The sequence below is a fragment of the Oreochromis aureus genome, linkage group 19 (assembly GCF_013358895.1).
Source record: "Oreochromis aureus strain Israel breed Guangdong linkage group 19, ZZ_aureus, whole genome shotgun sequence".
Lineage (NCBI taxonomy): Eukaryota > Metazoa > Chordata > Actinopteri > Cichliformes > Cichlidae > Oreochromis > Oreochromis aureus.
The window spans coordinates 12765083-12783778 of NC_052960.1; the positions used below are offsets into that span (position 1 = coordinate 12765083).

General features: G+C 38.5%; 5 gene segments (V, D, J or C); 3 read left to right on the forward strand and 2 right to left on the reverse strand.

The window, feature by feature from the left end:
• Positions 1–1899: 1899 nt before the first annotated feature.
• LOC120434974 lies at positions 1900–2369 on the forward strand. The segment is given in 2 exon segments: positions 1900–1969; positions 2062–2369. Coding segments are annotated over 2 exon segments (363 nt in total).
• A 1248-nt stretch (positions 2370–3617) lies between these two features.
• Positions 3618–4847, reverse strand: LOC116315963. The segment is given in 2 exon segments: positions 3618–4044; positions 4712–4847. Coding segments are annotated over 2 exon segments (459 nt in total).
• A 2161-nt stretch (positions 4848–7008) lies between these two features.
• Positions 7009–7600, forward strand: LOC116315972. The segment is given in 2 exon segments: positions 7009–7188; positions 7281–7600. Coding segments are annotated over 2 exon segments (372 nt in total).
• Positions 7601–14226: 6626 nt separating this feature from the next.
• On the reverse strand, positions 14227–16431 carry LOC120434975. The segment is given in 3 exon segments: positions 14227–15005; positions 15719–15823; positions 16395–16431. Coding segments are annotated over 3 exon segments (465 nt in total).
• LOC116315982 lies at positions 16157–16995 on the forward strand. The segment is given in 2 exon segments: positions 16157–16481; positions 16574–16995. Coding segments are annotated over 2 exon segments (387 nt in total).
• The last annotated feature ends 1701 nt before the right edge of the window (positions 16996–18696 follow it).

Consider the following 18696-nt stretch of genomic DNA (forward strand, 5'->3'; position numbering starts at 1 on the left):
AAAGGTGTGCCTCACCCCAACCAGTCGTGGCAGATGGCTATGGTGTCTGTTTTTGTGCCGCTATTCTGAGCGCACGTAAAAAAAACTTTGCAAGTACAATTGTTGCATTTTGAGGAGAAAATTATTTTGAGCGAAGAAAAGTTTAATTTACAAAATCCATTGCTGTGTGCAAGAAATGTATTTCAGTGTTTGCTATTATCCATTTACACACATAATAACAGCCCCTCTCGCTGAGTTGTTGGCATTTGCTCTTGCTCAGATCTCTGCTCTGTGTGCTCACAGACATCTGCAGACCTAAAAACTAAACAACCTGAAACATGGAAACGTAGCTGGAAAGACACTGGGGAAGATGAACAGGATGAGCAACAGCCATGATACACAGAATGATACGCAGACGCTCCGACGAAGAACAGATGTAACCACGCACTAAATATACACACAAGGTAACAAGAAAATGGCACACAGGAGGGAGACACAGCTGAACCTAATTAGACAAGACAACAGTGAAGCAAAACCCAAAACACTGAACACTAAACACTGGACGTGGGTGTTTTAAAAGAGGTAAAAGAGGAAATACAAGACAGAAAGCCACAATTCCCAGAATAAAACTTAAAACAAAAACAGAAAACACTGGGTCGCAGTGTAACTTCATCAAACTATAAAACACATCAAATGCCAACAGGAAGTGTTGCTGAAGCTCTACTCTCAGCAGTGGTCAGGGTCAAGTGATGTTTCCAGTAACTCTGATTATAATGTTTGGCTTTCTGAGTCAGGCTGAGAGTTTTTTTATTTGTTTGTTTTTAATTCTGATCGTGATGTTCATGTTTCTCTGATTTAACCTGATACATTTTCTGTTGTTCTTTCTTCAAGATTCAAATCATTTTAGTTCTCATTTCAAAGTCATTTGCCAATAGTTTTCTGACTCTGTTAAGCCAAATCTGTCAGGCACTGACAGACACTGGCCATTAGTGCCACAGGGAGCTGCTGGACTTACTTAGTACCTTTAGAAACCTGGACAGCCTCCCAAACTCAGGAACTCCATCTTGACTCCAAGGCAGTAGATCTGGTTCTCAGTACACTTTATCCATCAGTGATATTCAGGCAGTAGATGCTGGAGATTATTACTGTCTGGGTTACCATGGCAGTGAAGTGTTTACACAATGAGTTATGGCTATATAAAAAAAATTCCTTCACTTTGGCTGAAGGCTGCAGGTGTAGTGTTCAACTGCAATGAGAATAACTAGCCCACTTAAACACAACACAAGTGTACCCCCCACCCCCAACCTACAGACTTCATTTCAGCAACGGTGAAAGCTTTAGAAAGCTAAATGAGATAATAAGTGAACAATCAGCAATTTCAAATCAGCTCACAAGTATTTTTCATTAAGGCGATTGCAACTTAAGTTTAATAAATAACCACTGATGAACACTGATCCTGCTGTTTGTTAGAAAAATTACAAACATCCCTGATCTTTTGTTACTGGAAAAATTGAAAAATATCTAAACAGTGTGACGCTCTATAAGCATATCTATTGATTCTGATCCTGTAATAAACTACTGAGATGATGGTCACTAATAACAGTGTTGACAGATTATTTCACTTTGCATCTAACAATCCCCCCAACCCGCCACTCACTCCAGCTCTCTCTCTCTCTCTCTCACACACACACACACACACTCTCTCTCTCTCTCTCTCTCTCACACACACACACACACACCACACACACACACTCTCTCCCTCTCTCTCTCTCTCTCTCTCTCTCTCACACACACACACACACACACACACACACACAGATATTTGTTTGCAGGTTCTGTTTTGAATGCTTGCTGCACTTCACTGATCCTAAACCAGTTTAAGAAGAACCAGCGGGAAACATCTGTGCAGAGTCTCTGACAGTGAGATTAATCATAATGATGATGATGTTGCTGACTCCACTGCTGATCACAATCATGCTCAGACTTCAAGGTGATGAGTGGTGTGGTTCTGTTGTATTCTCTGTTATGTTGTAATTTACATCACACTATCATTTTAACAAAGTAACATATTTTAATTTCCAGGATCAGATGCCAGTTCATCTGTGACTCAGTCTCCTGTGTTTAAGGCTGCTGCTTTGGGGGAGAGGGTCTCTCTGAGCTGTACAGCCAGTAAAGGAGTTGATGATGATCTCAGCTGGTATCTACAGAAACCTGGACAGCCTCCCAAACTGCTGTTTTACCAAATCAGCAGACGTGAATCTGATACTCCGAGTCATTTCAGCAGCAGTGGATCTGAGCCTGAGTTCACTCTGACAATCAATGGAGTTCAGGCTGCAGATGCAGGAGATTACTACTGTATGGGAGCTTATGTAGGCCAGTGCACACAGTGATACAGAGTCGTACAAAAACCTCCCTCAGTTACTATTTGCATTGTTGCAGCTGTGAGCTTCTGATACAGACTCTGACATGCATCACTGGTTCACTGAGTCCACTTTCAGAGGTGGAAATTAAAATATTTATTCATTCCTGATCACATTATTAAGAAGATTTTAAATTAAGTAACACTGTTTAGAATCTGCAACATATTATCCTTATTTCACTACATTTTGTATTATTTCTAATTTGCTGTGGATAATAAGGTAATACGAAAATAATTTTGTTCATACAGTACATTTTAAATCACAAAGTTATAAAGTGTTTCATATTTTAAATAAAATCAAATTCTATGAAATAAGTTTTTGTATCACAGCATACATAAATACATATTTAAAAGTAACTGGTGTCAACAAAGGTCAAAATTAAATAACCAAATGATCAGGATAACTAAAATGAGCAGAAAATGCAGAAAAATGTATTTGTTACAGCCTCAAACGACTGACTGCAATAGCATGCTGTTAGCAGTGGTGATGCCTGGCCATGAAGGGCTTTAAATTTGATTAATAAAATTTTAATATTAATTCTACAGTTTGCCAGAAGGCCAGAAAGGGAGGCAAGAAAACATGTGGTGTTTTTTGATGATACTTTGAGTCAGATTTTTGTAGTGTTAATTCCTTGAGAAAACAAGACTGGATGGGCTTAGAGGTTCAAAATTCAAGTCTTAGTCAATAAACTTGCACAGAAAATTCATCTAGTCATCAAAACCAAATATTGAACCCAGACCCTGTACACAGTTTTGAACTTAAATAAAAATCATCTACTTTGATTTGAACTTAACAATGATTGCATTCCATGCATGAAAATGTTGTTTTTGTTGTTTTATCAGTGTCCTACCACAGGGTTGTAATCAGGTGTTAAAGTTGGATTTGGGAGGTGGGAAGTTCAGCTGTAGCAGGGGAGCAGCGACTTTACATTTTGCAGTATATAAGACAATGTTCCATTTGCCATGATGGCAATTTTCCAACTCCTCACCAGTATAAAGCTAGATTTTAGTTGGTATCTTTATCTTTTGTTTCAAAGGTCAAGCGCGATCGCTCACTTTAATATAAATAATACAAATAAGCTTTTAAAAGCTTCTCCCCAAGAACAAAACAAAAGTGATTTTTCTTAAGCTCTGATTTTATTTTGTGTTTTTACTTTTTTTACACCATGTTTTTAAAGTCAACATGTATAATATTAGCTGATAAACTTAGCATGCACATCATTAGAAAATCAAATGTTTGCAGAAATATCGCAACAGCAGAAACATGTAGCTTCATCAAACTATAAAACACATCATATGCAGACAGGAAGTGTTGCTGAAGCTCTACTCTGAGCAGTGGTCAGGGTCCAGGGTTTGAGTGATGGGGCTCTGTCCACTCAGACTGGCTTCACAGCTCACTGAGCCCGCCTTCCTCCACTGGTCTGCAGAGAGGCTCAGGGTGCTGCTCCAGCTGTAGCGGCCGTCTGTCCCCAAGACCTCCAGGCTGGTTGAAACCCCTGAGGATGTGCTGGTGCTCCCCACCTTCCAGCCCACCTTCCAGTTAGAGAGGAAGCCCCCGGTGGCCAGACACACCACAGTGGCACTGCTCTGTTTGTCTTCCTCTTTGGAGGGAGGGAGGACAGTGAGGGTGGGCCTCACCACACCCGCTGGAGGAGAAAAGGTTGAAGATAAAGACAAAGATAAAGATAAATACCGAAAAAAGACATACAAATGTACAAAAATCTGAATAAATATATTGTCAGTGATTACTGATCAAACCTTTATTTTTCATGATGTGTTACAGTTAATAACTTGACCCTGTGATTATTTTCTTATTTGAAACTGACAAAGCTAAAGCACTCATGAGAATGCAGTTAAAACTTCACATCTGTTTCTTTCACTTCCTTTAAACTTCATTTAAAATCGATCAACCATGAACACAAAATTGATCTTAATATACTGAGTTAATTTCTTTTTTCTAATATAAGTTGACAAAACATAATTCAATATTTGTTTTTATTTTATAATTCATGAGTAAAAATACATTTTAAATTAAAGTGAACTAAAACGTCACTAACACAGCTTTTAATGTTGCAACCAGATAATATTGAAAGAAGCAAAATGAACCAAAAAGAACATAAAAATGTGTTTTCTGTAAGTTCAGTTCCTTCAAAGACTGAATGAATATTGATTTAAGAAAAGTTTCTTCCAAAATGTTCCAAACATCAACTTAATAATAATCACTGAATTTGATCAAAGTTCCTTTTACTAGATTTTTAAAAAATGCTTAATAAATACTACATTTTTCAAAAATGAGAAATTTCTGGTACTTACAGCCAACGATGAGTTTGGTTCCTCCACCAAAAGTGTTCCACAGTGATACAAACTCATTAAGTGGCCGTACAAAAACCTCCCACACTCTGAACAAACCTCTAACTACTGAAAATGAACCTTTTTTCATGTAAAACATCACAGTACACCTGATTAAATGCAGAAGATGATTTAACTAAAGTGACTTAAAATTATTTAATGAAATTAAATCATGATTATCATAATTGTATTTTTAGTTAGAAGAACTGAAAGACAAAACTTAATTTTCACATCACACATTTTTATTTAAATATAAAGAACACTGTTTAACATAGTAACTAGAAAGGATTAAAGAAATAATGAATTATGAGACTATGACAATATAATTAACAACTATACAGCTATATTGTATTTGTTGATAGCAAAATCAAAAAGTAAACATGCAAACCAGAGTGCCATTTTAATCCAGGTGTTAAAAATATGTAAATGTTTCCAACATATTTTCGTCTATTCCATAAAATCATTAATGGTATTAGTTCAAACAATTTTTCTTTTGATTTTGTGCCCCTCGTTTCCTTCAGTGTGTTGAGAGCAGAGAAATCATTTCCATAGAGAGGAGGCTTTGCATCATCAGCTGATCCTCCAGAGAACTGAGAAGGTTTATAGTCCTGTGAGTTCAACACTGCAGGACTCACATCTGTCAGTCAACACAGCAGAAAGCACAACCACCATGACTCTCATCACCATCCTCATCTGGACATTGTGCTGCCATACACTGGAAAGATTTCAGTTCAGTTGTATTTATATAGTGCCAAATGACAACAACAGTCATCTCAAGGTGCTCTGTTATTGTACAGTAAAGGCCTTACGGTAATAAAGAGAAAACCCAAACAATCAAATGACCCCTAAGCAAGCACTTTTCAACTGTGAGAAGGAAAAACACCTTTTCAACAGGAAGACATTAGCAGAAACAAGCTCAGGAAAGGACAGCCAGTTTTTGCGACCAGTTGTCTCCTGCCACCTGTAGGTCCACTCAGTTTGGATACGTTAATATGGGTTTTGGATTGGATTACTTTTTGGATGGATGACGGTGCAGGAGTACACATGTCCTGTCAAAATGCTCTCCCAACTTAGTCTCAGGGTGCTGCTGTACTATTTGCTCTTCTTCTCATCTGATTGGGTTAGTGCCTCCTATGTCACATGTGGATAGGGTACTGCTGAAGGTGAGAGAAGAGATAAATATGGACCCTGTTAATTCAGCTTAGAATAAACATGGGAGATGGATTAAAATTTTGCTCAACTCTTTCCAAAAGTGAATACATCCAACCACAGGAAGCTTGCTAATTACTAATGCTAATTAATGGGAATTGCCAAAGATCAACTCAGACATCTACTAAAGCATACACAGCTTATACTGTTGCTTGGCAGGATATACATGCAGCTCAGAAAGACGTACTAAACCTGCCAGTGTAATCACATTGCATCTAGCTAAAGATAAGGGCCAAATAAAAAGAAAGATGTCAGGAAAATGTTTAACAAACTGGGCTAAAGATGTTTTCCAAATGTAAAACTGTTTTTCTAAAGTGTCAAAACGTGCATTGTATACAAAGGAATGGAAGGGAAATGAAAAGTGACCTCACAGTTGTTAACATGAATGTAACACAATGTTAAAATGAAAGCAGTGACCTGTTGATTTATTTTGGTGTTAAGTTTTTTGCAGACATCATCTATTTATATAACTACATTTTTCACATTTTAATGATTTTTCATATTAATAAAAAAAAGAGTTATACTGATAGTGATACTTGAGAGTAAATGTCTTGTTGCTGTAGTTATATTGTTGATACATTTGGGTACTTATAATGACTGATGAGTTTGGTTCCTCCACAAAATGTCCACCACAGTGATTCAAAGTCATCAAGTAGTCGCACAAACACCTGTTGGACTCAGCATCTAACCACTTTTTTTTTTCTAGTAAAGCTATCATTTTACAACCTCTGTGTTTTCTATAATATTTCTTAATTGGGTATGTTTTTAAAATGACTTTCAAACTCTATAAAAATGCAAAATCGTGGGTTAAATATTAAAACAAGAGAACTATAGATTTTGTATTGATTTTTGTTGATCCAAAAACAAAAACTGTTTATGTGCCGACCAAAGTACCATTTTAATTCAGATGAAACAAAAAAAAACTTTTCAGATTTATGTCTTATTGTTCATTTGGGACCATAATAATGTAATAATAGTAATGAATAATGTAATAATAATTCATGTAAATCCACGTCCCACGGTGTCCTCAGTGTTTTGAGAGCAGAGAAATCATTTCCATAGAGAGGAGGCTTTGCATCATCAGCTGATCCTCCAGAGAACTGAGAAGGTTTATAGTCCTGTGAGTTCAACACTGCAGGACTCACATCTGTCAGTCAACACAGCAGAAAGCACAACCACCATGACTCTCATCACCATCCTCATCTGGACGCTGACCTGCTGCTGTTTTACAGGTTCATTCACTCAGCAACATTTCAAACATGATGTGCTGCTTTTTCTCTCACTGATTTCTGCTGATAAATGAATGATTTGTTTTTGTCTGCAGGATGCAGCGGTCAGATGACTGTGGCTCAACCTCCAGTAGAGACATCGGCTCCTGGAAACACTGTCACTCTGACCTGTAGGACCAACCCAGCTGTTGGGACTTGTGGTGGTAAACCTTGTCTGTCCTGGTATCAACAGAAATCTGGACAAACTCCAAAGCTCCTAATAAGGCAAGGCAGCATAATTCAGTCAGGAACACCATCTCGATTTAATGGCAGTGGAAGCAGCTCTGACTTCTCTATGACCATCAGTGGAGTTCAGGCTGAAGATGCAGCAGTTTACTACTGTTTTAGTGTGCATAATGGAATGTTCACACAGTGATTTGTAGTCGTACAAAAACCTCCCTCAGTCACACTGCAGAGACACTGAACTGTTGCAACAGGAAGTGACTACTGTCACAGCCGGGTGGCCGGTACATGGTGTGAAGCCAGTAGCAGACACTTGAAGCAGGAATAACTTCATGAAAAGCAAGCCATTTATTGATGGCAAACAATATAAACAAAAAGTAAAGAAAAGTAGAACTATGTTAAAAACCAGAAAAGGGAAACGAAAACAATGACATGACTGGATGCAGAGCACAAGGGAATGAGCAACACGGAGGGAAGAGAGGTAGCGACGGGACAAGAACTGAGGTTGAAGAGCTCAGGAAAAGGAGAGGGACATGACTGGCTTGGGAGAACATGCATAAACACATGAGACATGAAATGAGACACAAGGAGGGGGACATGTAAACAGAAAAGGGAGACAAGATACACTGACAAGAAAACATGGAAACAGAAATATAACTAAAGCAAGGACTAAAGTCAATAATAAATGATAGAAAACTGAAACATTACAACACCATAAACTCTAAATGCTGGGTCAAATGACCCAAAACCATGCCAGACTACAGCTAGGGAGGAGACACAGACTACTGAACACAGAGCTGTCAGTAACCCCATCAAGCATTAAATAAAGGTTTACATGGATACATGAGGAAGGATTTTTAAAAATGTGTTTCTCTTACATTTATTGACTGTATTTGCAGCAACAGTTAGCTGTTTATATGACCACAAAAAACAAGATAATTTATAAAATCAATATTCCAATTAATTAAAAATTTTTCTATAGTACTATTTAATGCCACATCTTTTATGAATATAAAAAACAAAGAGATGTTTTATTGATCAGTGTCAAACTACTGAATATTCACCTGAAGAATGATCAGTTAAAATGATTTCTATTGATTTATCTCAAAGACCAAACACATGATAATTTCACATATAATAAAAAGGTTTATTAGCAATAACAACCATACTAATTTTAACCATGGCATTAAACACGTTCACAAGCATGTTGTTGTTGTCAACACTTTAGGACGCAAAAAGACAAGTTGCTATTATAACAATAAGCTTATGATATGTTGACAGACATGAGTATTATGTATGTATCTGTCATGGGGATGGAACAGACTCAGGTGCAGACCAGCTTGTTCAGAATGAAAAGTCAATAGTACAATAGTAATACAAAAACACCAGGTGAAAATATATACAGTGTAAGGGGTTGGGGCTCCAGGGATCCAGGGAAAGAAGGGAAAGAAGAGAAAGAAGGAAACAAGGTCCATGAAACACACTCCACTCACACGCTTTCCACACTCTGCTCCAAACTCCTCTTCCGGCACTCATGCTCCCGCTCCACTCAACTCCAGGCCACACTACCAGACTTGGGAACAGGACAGGAAACAGGGATAGTTTCTGTTGTTGTTTTCTTATGTGATGTAAAATAAATAAACAAGCAAATCTGACAACGTTATCAGCAACAATTCATAAGTAGGTCTGCTATTGGAATAACTGCATGAAAAGAAATAGGTTTTTATTGTATTTTCCATTTATCTGCGTAAAATAATAAACTTGTATACATTCTAATGATTTAGTAATGAAAAATGTTATTATTCATGACCTATACTATACTGATAAAAACTACTTAATAGAATATAGCATAATAGCATTCACTATATTTTGAAAAAAAAAAGTATTTCTGATACCAATATGAGGATTAATCAAGCATTTTAATAAACTGTTGTGAAAAGAACAAAACAAAAGTTATTTTTCATAAGGTGTGGTTTTATTTTATGATGTGGAATTGGTATTCTTCTTTAAAGCACTTCAGCTGCAGAAGCAAGGTGATGCGGCGGGTTTAGGTGGTAATGTTCATCTAATCATGCCTCCCCTATTTTAGTAGCACTCTGGGGTTTGGAGGAGAGAGGAAAACTGAGTGGGCTCTCTGCAAGCAAACAAAAGATTGAGGGATACACAAATTGTACACTGCCAACTGGTTCTGCACTCGAGTCCAGTTCTGCACAGGCCTTCGGCCTCTTTTCACAATAAGATGATCATTTGTAACCTTCACTAAAGCTGTTTCTGTAATGCAATGAGCTCTGAAACCTGAATAAAACTCCTCAAATAAGCCATTTCTCTGCAGATGATTAGTTATCTGTTTTACAAAACAGATTTTCAAGATTTTTGAATATAAAAGGAAGTTGGAGATGGCCTGTAATTAGCTAAGAAAGCTGGGTCAAGAGATGGCATTTTAAGTAATGGTTTAACTACTGCCAGGTAGAAGGCCAGTGTCACATAGCCAGTTATTATAGATAGGTTGATCATATTTAACAATAAAGCATTAATAAAGAAAGAATAAAGGCAGGACTTCTTTCAGCAGTCTTATATGAATGGGATCTAAAAGATACGTTGATGGTTTGGAGGAAGTAACTACTGAAATTAACTCTGTAAGATCGATTAGAGAAAAAGACTCCAAATAATTGTTAGTGGTACTGAAATTAGCTGTATATAATGTTACATCTGTGAGATGCTCATGAGTGTTTTTTCCTCTGATGATTAAAATTTTATTTGTAAAGAAATTCATGAAGTCATTACTAGTTTACATCAAACAATGTTTTTGTCATTCTTGCTACAGTGCTGAAGAGAAACCTAGGGTTCTTCTTATTTCTTTAGTCAATGATGAATAGTAATATGTTCTAGCTTCACATAGGGCTTTCTTATAAAGCAAGCTTTTTCTCCAGGCTAAATGATCATTTTCTAAATGTGTGATGCCATTTCCTCTCCAGCAGAGTTATCTGCTTTAAGGTGCACGTTTGAGAGTTATACCAGGGAGTCAAGTACTTCTGATTTGAGGCTCTCTTTTACAGAGGAGCAGTATCCAGAGTCATATGCAGTAAAGAAGTAAAATTATTAACAAGATAATAGACATGATAATAGATTTCTAGCTAGGGTGGACAAGGCTAAGCATTAGGCTGCCTGGGTCTTTAGTTGATTAATAATGCTGGTGTGGAAAATTGCTGCCACACACCCCCTTGGCCTGTGCTTAGAGGATTCTGAATTTTAGTATGACTTGGGGGTGTTGATTCATTTAAGCCAAAATAATCATCCTGCTGTAACCAGGTTTCTGTAAAGCAGAGTAAATCGATTTGTTGATCAATTATTAAGTCATGTACTAACAGAGACTTGGAGGAGAGAGACCTAATATTTAATAATCCACATTTCATACTCTTTGGTTCAGATGTGGATACAGTATTGTTCTTTCTTTTTGATTTTTTATGTTTAAATTGTTTATTGCTGGTTTTTAGTTTGTGTTTTGTCTGTTTGGGAGCTGACACGGTCTCTATGGAGATGGGTTTTTTGGGGAGTAGCAGGAGGAGAGAAGCTGCAGAGAGGCGTGTAAGACTGCAACTCTGCTTCCTGGTCCCAACTCTGGATAGTCAGATTTTGGGGGGTTTAATAAATTGGTCCATATTTCTAGAAATGAGAGCTGCTCCATCCAAAGTGGGATGGATGCCGTCTCTCCTAACAAGACCAGGTTTCCTCCAGAAGGTTTGCCAATTATCTATGAAGCCCACATCGTTTCTGGGACACCACTCAGACAGCCAGCAATTTAAGGAGAACATGCGGCTAAACATGTCACTCCTGGTCTGATTGGGGAGGGGACCAGAGAAAACTACAGAGTCCGACATTGTTTTGGCAAAGTTGCACACCGATTCAATATTGATTTTAGTGACCTCCGATTGGCGTAACCGGGTGTCATTACTGCCGACGTGAATTATGATCTTACTGTATTTACGTTTACCCTTAGCCAGCAGTTTTAAATTTCCTTCAATGTCGCCTGCTCTGGCCCCTGGAAGACAATTGACTATGGTTGCCGGTGTCTCTAGCTTCACGTGTCTGAGAACAGAATCACCAATTACCAGAGTTTGACCCCCGGCGGGTGTGTCGCCGAGTGGGGAAAAACGGTTAGACACATGAACAGGTTGGTGGTGTACCTGGGGCTTCTGTTTAAGACTATGCTTCTAGTGAGAGCTAGATTTTATTGGCCTAAAATGTCCTCAGTGGTTGAAGAAAAGATTAAGACTTGTGATCGCTGCGTGAAAAGAAAAACTCCACCAGAGAGAGCAGCCCCAATGGTTTCAATAGCGACCACCAGACCATTGGAATTAGTCTGCATGGACTTTCTGAGTGTGGAACCAGATCAAAGTAATACCAAGGACATATTAGTAATAATGGATCATTTTACTAAGTAAGCCCTCGCAATACCAACGCCAAACCAAAAGGCGACTACTGTGGCTAAGTGTCTGTGGGAACATTTTATATCACATTATGGGTTCCCTGAAAAACTCCATAGTGACCAGGGCCCCAATTTTGAGTCCCGTACCATTAAGGAGCCGTGTGAAATGGCAGGAATCCGCAAGACACGGACAACCCCGTACCATCCAAGGGGTAACCCACCCTCTGGAGCGTTTTAACAGAACGCTGCTGCAGATGCTAGGCACTCTAAATAATAAGGACAAGTCCCATTGGAGGGACTATGTTAAGCCTCTTGTGCATGCATACAACTGCACAAAGCATGAAGCCACAGAGTTTGCACCTTCTGAGCTTATGTTCGGGAGACAACCAAGACTCCCAAGACTTAGTTTTCGGGCTTCCTGTTGATGCTCTGCCATTGTCGCATTCACAGTATGTGCAAGGCCTGAAGAACCACCTGAAAGAGAGTTATGAGCTTTCGAGGAGAAATGCTAAGAAATCTGCAGAGCGTAACAAAACTAGGTTTGACCAAAGAGTTACAGGGTCTGTCCTTGAACCAGGTGATCGAGTGCTGGTTCGAGATGTGAGACTGAGGGGAAAGCACAAGCTAGCAGACAAATGGGAGGCAGGTGTGTATGTAGTTGTGTCACATGCTAATGACCTTCCCGTGTATACAGTGCGTCCTGAGGCGGGAAATGGTCCTTTGCGCACTTTACACAGGGACCTCCTGTTGCCCTGTGGGTTTCTGCCCGTAAGTGCTCCTGAAAACCCAGCACCGGCAACAGTGCGAAGGCCAAGAACCCGACAAAACCCAGGTTATGTAAACGAGTGCTTTGATGATGTCATGTCAGACGATGAAGAAGTGTGTCCTTCAAGGGTTGTACTTTTGGATCCAGCTGCCTCTACCATAAGGCCTGAGGTTGACCGCGTGTCATCCGACATTCCACCAGAGCAGCGTGTTACTGACAGTGTGATCCCTCTTAGCAGAGCGGTTGTTCCCGGAGCAGTTTCAGATGAAATTGAGGTGGAAATTCCCATAGAAGCAAGGGAGGAGTCCCCAGCCACAAGCTCACCTCAGGTCAGCTTTCTTGACCTTGAAGAGCCAGGAAGAACTGGAGGTGATGAAAGTGAATCTTCTGGGAAGGATAGTGAGATTTCAGTGCCCCTCATTTCACCTGTTGGGGAATCTCAGCTGCTTGACATTGAAGGTACACAAGATGTTCCTGAAACTGATGACATAGCTAATTTAACCCACATAAAAGAGCCATCAGAGGGGTTAGATGAGGCTGTCAGATGTTCAAACAGGCAGCGAAGTCGACCAAAGAGACTCCATTATGCTAAACTTGGAAACCCTTTAATAGAGGTGGTTCAGTCACTTTTTCACGGTCTGCACCATCGCAATTTTGAAGCACCAGGAGAGCCCATTTTGTTGGTTACTTTGGTCAGGGTTTTTTTTGGGAGTACAGTTCGGTGATGATCCAGTTCAAAGATGGCGAGCCACCCCTCCAGGATCCTTGATATGATTGTTTTAAGAAGAGAACTAAATTCTTTGGACGAGACGTGAACTGTACAACTTCAACTTAAATGGTAGGACAGATTTGCACCTCATTCCTCCTTTGCACATCCTGCAAGGAGAATCTTCATTGCTGGACTCACACTTAAGGGTGTCGGCTGACACGAGAGAGAAACTGAGTCAAATCCCCCGTGTGTGTGTTTTGTTTATTATTTTCCGTGACTTGGGCCCAATTTTTCCTTTCATGTATTGTTATTGTTTTCATTGCATGTATGTGAGATTCTTTAATTGTGAATACAAATAGATCAAACCAAGTTCTCGGAGCGTTTCATTAGTCATCCACTTTGCTCCAGTAGTCGAACCTCAGCTATTGGCCCAACACACAGGTAACCATTTAAATCTGTATCCCAAGTGTTGAAAGGGGTGTTACACAAGTCTGTCAGTTTCGGTGGGACTGTGACCATCAGTGCCACGGTGATTTTAAATATTGGTGCTGATGTCAGTTGGTACCTTCAGAAACCTGGAGAGACTCATCATTAACTCACATCTCAGGAACTCCGACTCGTTCCAGTCACAGCAGATCTGGTTCTCAGTACTCTTTAACCATCAGTGGGTTTCAGGCAGAAGACGCTGGAGATTATTACTGTCTTTGCAACCATAGTGATGGAGTGTTCACACAGTGATTTAGAGCTGTACAAAAACCTCCTTCAGTCTGGCTGAAGGTGGCAGGTGCAGAGTGACAGACTGCAAAACAGACTGCAAACACAATGAATCTAAACAAAGCTGAAGGACTGCATTGCTGGGATTATAAAGATTTTTAATTAAATATTCATAAATAAATAAGGCAAAAACAAGCACACAAATGTTCAGGTTGGTTATTAACATAGGTGCAAAGATAGAAACTATTATATTTTTATATTTACAGCATAAAATGCTAACCTGGTACATGTTTTCTAATGAAAATGTTATGCTTAATACTATTATATAAAAAAAACAATGAACTGTTATATAAGATTTACTGGACTTCAAAACTGTCCATATTTTGGAAATAAATATGAGGGTTTATTATGCATTTATGTGTAATAAAGTATTGGCAAAAGGATAACAAAAAATATATTTTTCAAAAGCTTTTATTTTGTTATGACTTTTTTTTTTAACAGTATATTTTTAAAGCAGAATATGGATAAGATTGAAATCTGCATGCACATCAATAGAGAATTAATTTTTTTCAGAAATATTGCAACAGAGGAAACACATTACTTCAGCAACACTTCCTGTCTGCAAAGTATTATTTGCAGACAGGAAGTGTTGCTGAAGCTCTACTCTGAGCAGTGGTCAGGGTCCAGGCTTTGAGTGACGGGGCTCTGTCCACTCAGACTGGCCTCACAGCTCACTGAGCCCGCCTTCCTCCACTGGTCTGCAGAGAGGCTCAGGGTACTGCTCCAGCTGTAGCGACCGTCTGTCCCCAAGACCTCCAGGCTGCTTGACACACCTGAGGATGTGCTGGTGCTCCCCACCTTCCAGCCCAGCTTCCAGTTTGAGGGGAAGCCGCCGGTGGCCAAACAGACGAGAGTGGCACTGCACTGCTTCTCTTCATCTTTGGATTGAGGGAGGACAGTGAGGGTGGGCCTCACCACACCCGCTGGAGGAGAGACAGGGGAAAAGAGCAACCAAAGACATAAGAATAAAAGCAGGAAAGAAATACCTACATGGTGTTTAATCATTGATCACTGATGAATATTATTATTTCTGTAATGTTTTACAGTCAATAACTCATCTATGTGATAATTTTCAGTGTCACACTGACAGAGTTGAAACTGACACAGTTTAAACTTTGTCATCTGCTTCTTTCACTTCCTGTTAAACTACAAGTACAATCAATCATCCATGAACTCAAAGCTGGTCTGTGTTTACTGACACTTTTTCTACTTTTGGGGAAATCCATAAAATACTGTTTCAAAAACGTTATTTTCAAAATAGAAACAATAAAGAAATAAATCCACAAACACTATATTTGACAATTACAGCTTGAAAATAACCAAACCTGAAATATTTCAACAAAAAAATACTTAAAATATATCAATTAACATTTCAGAGAACCCTTAAATGAAAAGGGAACAAAATATTTTTTGTTTTTTTGTGTTTGTTTTTTTTACATAAATTCTGATATTTGTAAAACTGAATGAGTTCTGATCTTATGGAAGTTACTTTGCAGACTGTGAGATCATCTTTGTTTTATAAACAATGAAAATGATCAACAACAATCACCAAACTTGATCAAAGATCTTTTCAAAATTTTATAAAATGTTTTGTAAATCCTAGTAGTTGTGGAAAGTAAACATTTCTGGTACTTACAGTCAACGATGAGTTTGGTTCCTCCACCAAAAGTCCACCACAGTGATACAAACTCATTAAGTGGCCGTACAAAAACCTCCTGCACTCTGAACAAACCTCTAAGAACTGAAAATTAACCTTTTAACATAAAACATCACAGTACACCTTAATGCAGAAGATGATTTCACTAAAGTGACTTAAAATTGTTTAATGAATTTAAGTCATGATTATCATAATTGTATTTTTAGTATTAAGAATTGAAAACTAATTTTAACATTACACATATTTATTTTAAAAAATAACCTCACACATACACAAAACTGTTTAAAACAGCAAAGAGTAACACTTCAAGAAATCATGAATTCTGAAACTATGAAATTATAATAAAGATGGCTTTACAGGTATATTGTATTTGTTGATACTAAAATCAAAAGTAAGTATACAAACCAGAGGGCCGTTTTAATCCAGGTGTTAAAAATACATAAATATGTGTCCAATATATTTTCCTCTATTCCATAAAATCTTTAATGGTATTAGTTCAAACAACTTTTCTTTTGATTTTGTGCCACAAAGTTTCCTTCAGTGTGTTGAGAGCAGAGAAATCATTTCCATAGAGAGGAGGCTTTGTATCATCAGCTGATCCTCCAGAGAACTGAGAAGGTTTATAGTCCTGTCAGTTCAACACTGCAGGACTCACATCTATCAGTCAACACAGCAGAAAGCACAACCACCATGACTCTCATCACCATCCTCATCTGGACGCTGACCTGCTGCTGTTTTACAGGTTCATTCACTCAGCAACATTTCAAACATGATGTGCTGCTTTTTCTCTCATTGATTTCTGCTGATAAATGAATGATTTGTTTTTGTCTGCAGGATGCAGCGGTCAGGTGACTGTGACTCAACCTCCAGAAGAGACATCTTCTCGTGGATCCACTGTCACTCTGACCTGTAGGACCAGCCAAGCTGTTCGCAGATGGGATGATGGTGATGAGGGTATGTTTTGGTATCAACAGAAATCTGGACAGACTCCAAAGCTCCTAATAAGATATGTGAAAACACTTCAGTCAGGAACACCATCTCGATTTAGTGGCAGTGGAAGCAGCTCTGACTTCTCTATGACCATCAGTGGAGTTCAGGCTGAAGATGCAGCAGTTTACTACTGTAAGAGTTACCACTACATAAACAGTGTTCAAGTGTTCACACAGTGATTTGTAGTCGTACAAAAACCTCCCTCAGTCAGACTGCAGAGACACTGAGCTGTTACAGCAGGAACTGACTGCAGGTGCTGAAAAAGAAGAGACTCTGACACAGACCACTGAACACAGAGCTGACAGTAACCTCGCCAAGCACTAAATACCAAATTGAAAGTTGTTGCTGTTGTTTAAGGGGGCCTTTTGAAATAATGATTTCTAAAATATCTGCTGTGACCAAGTCACTTTCTGTTTATATTACTTGATTAAACTCACATCAAAAGTTTTGATGTTTCTATAAACAGATGAATTACAAATGTTTACATTTATATTCCCATTAACCTTCTTGATCGTGACGAAAAAACAACAAAAAACCCTGCTTTTCAATTTTTTCCCACTGTATGTTGTCACCTTTATTATAAATATAAAACACATGTATTTCTTGATCATTGTCAAGCTTTTAAATCTACGGGAATCATTTGATTTCTACTAATTCATCTCAAAAACTAAAGATAATAATGCTGGTAATATAAATGCTTTATTTGCAGTAATAATCATAATTCCAATTAAAAACATCCATATCCACCACCTGAGCTACGTATCACTCATTGAATGTGTGGAAAAGTGGGAGTCATGTGGAGAACAGAAAAGTTTGAACCCCCAGGAAAGCAGGCAGATAAGTGATGACATCTCTTCCTTACTGAATGCACAACCTTCATATTACTCTCCAAGAAGTTGTTGTTATTACTGTTCCCTCAAACTTTACTATTTACGGAAGTAGCAGGCTGCTTGTTTTATACTGAACTCCTGTCCTGGGCTTCAGGTAAACCATTTGTCATCACTGGGGGAGCACAGAGGCCTGCTGGAGTTTAGAGCAAAGACAAATGAGGACCCTGTTAGTTTAATTTAGAATAAACACTGAAAATGGATCAGAGGCTTGTCCACCTCTCTCCAAAACTTTTAAATAAATATTTTTAAAGAAAAAGTTTAGCCAGAATGCTGAAATGAAAATTCCATTTTCCATTTCCATTTTTGTGTTTTGTTTTTTTTATTTAAGTGGTTTTGTAGAAGAGGAGATTTGAAAGTATAAAATGTCTCTAATGTATTTCTGCTCATCTTTAAATGAAAGTGCAGCTTTGAGTATGGATACCGGGCCTGCAAGGCTACTCAGGTTTTCCAGCTGTCAGAGGAATCAGGGTAGATATTTGGAGGACTTCAGGGCAGTAGTAATGGGCTTATTCCCTCACCCATCGCTCCATTTAAGCTTTATATTACTTCCTGGGTAAGAGTCATACAATTAAAGATTTAGTTAGACTGCGAGCCGATTCAGACACCCTGTACTGGGGTGCTGGCAGTGTTGTTCTGTCACACACAAAGTTTTTCTTTCCTTCTAAAAACTTTGAAACTTATATTGATATTCAATATTCAATATTCAACCAGCTCTACCAGCTTAGCCTCAGTGTGTTACTGTTGCTCTTCTCCTTCAAACTAATCAGGATCCTCTCTCACACATTTGGGGGACCACAGGCCCTACTGGAGGTGAGAGCAGAGAGAAATGAGGAGCCTGCAAATTTAACTCATAATGAACACTAGAAATGGGTAAAAAGCTTAACAACCTTTCACTCAAGAGTCACAGCATTCAACCACTGAAAGATTTAAAATTCATGAATATTTAGATTATTGTTTATGTTGCTGTAAGTCATTAAAAAAACATTAAGGATGCAAAAAGACAAGTTGCTGTCCATGTTCTGTGCTTTTAACTGATGTATTCTCTGCTATTCTTTCCTAAAGACTGAAATAATATTA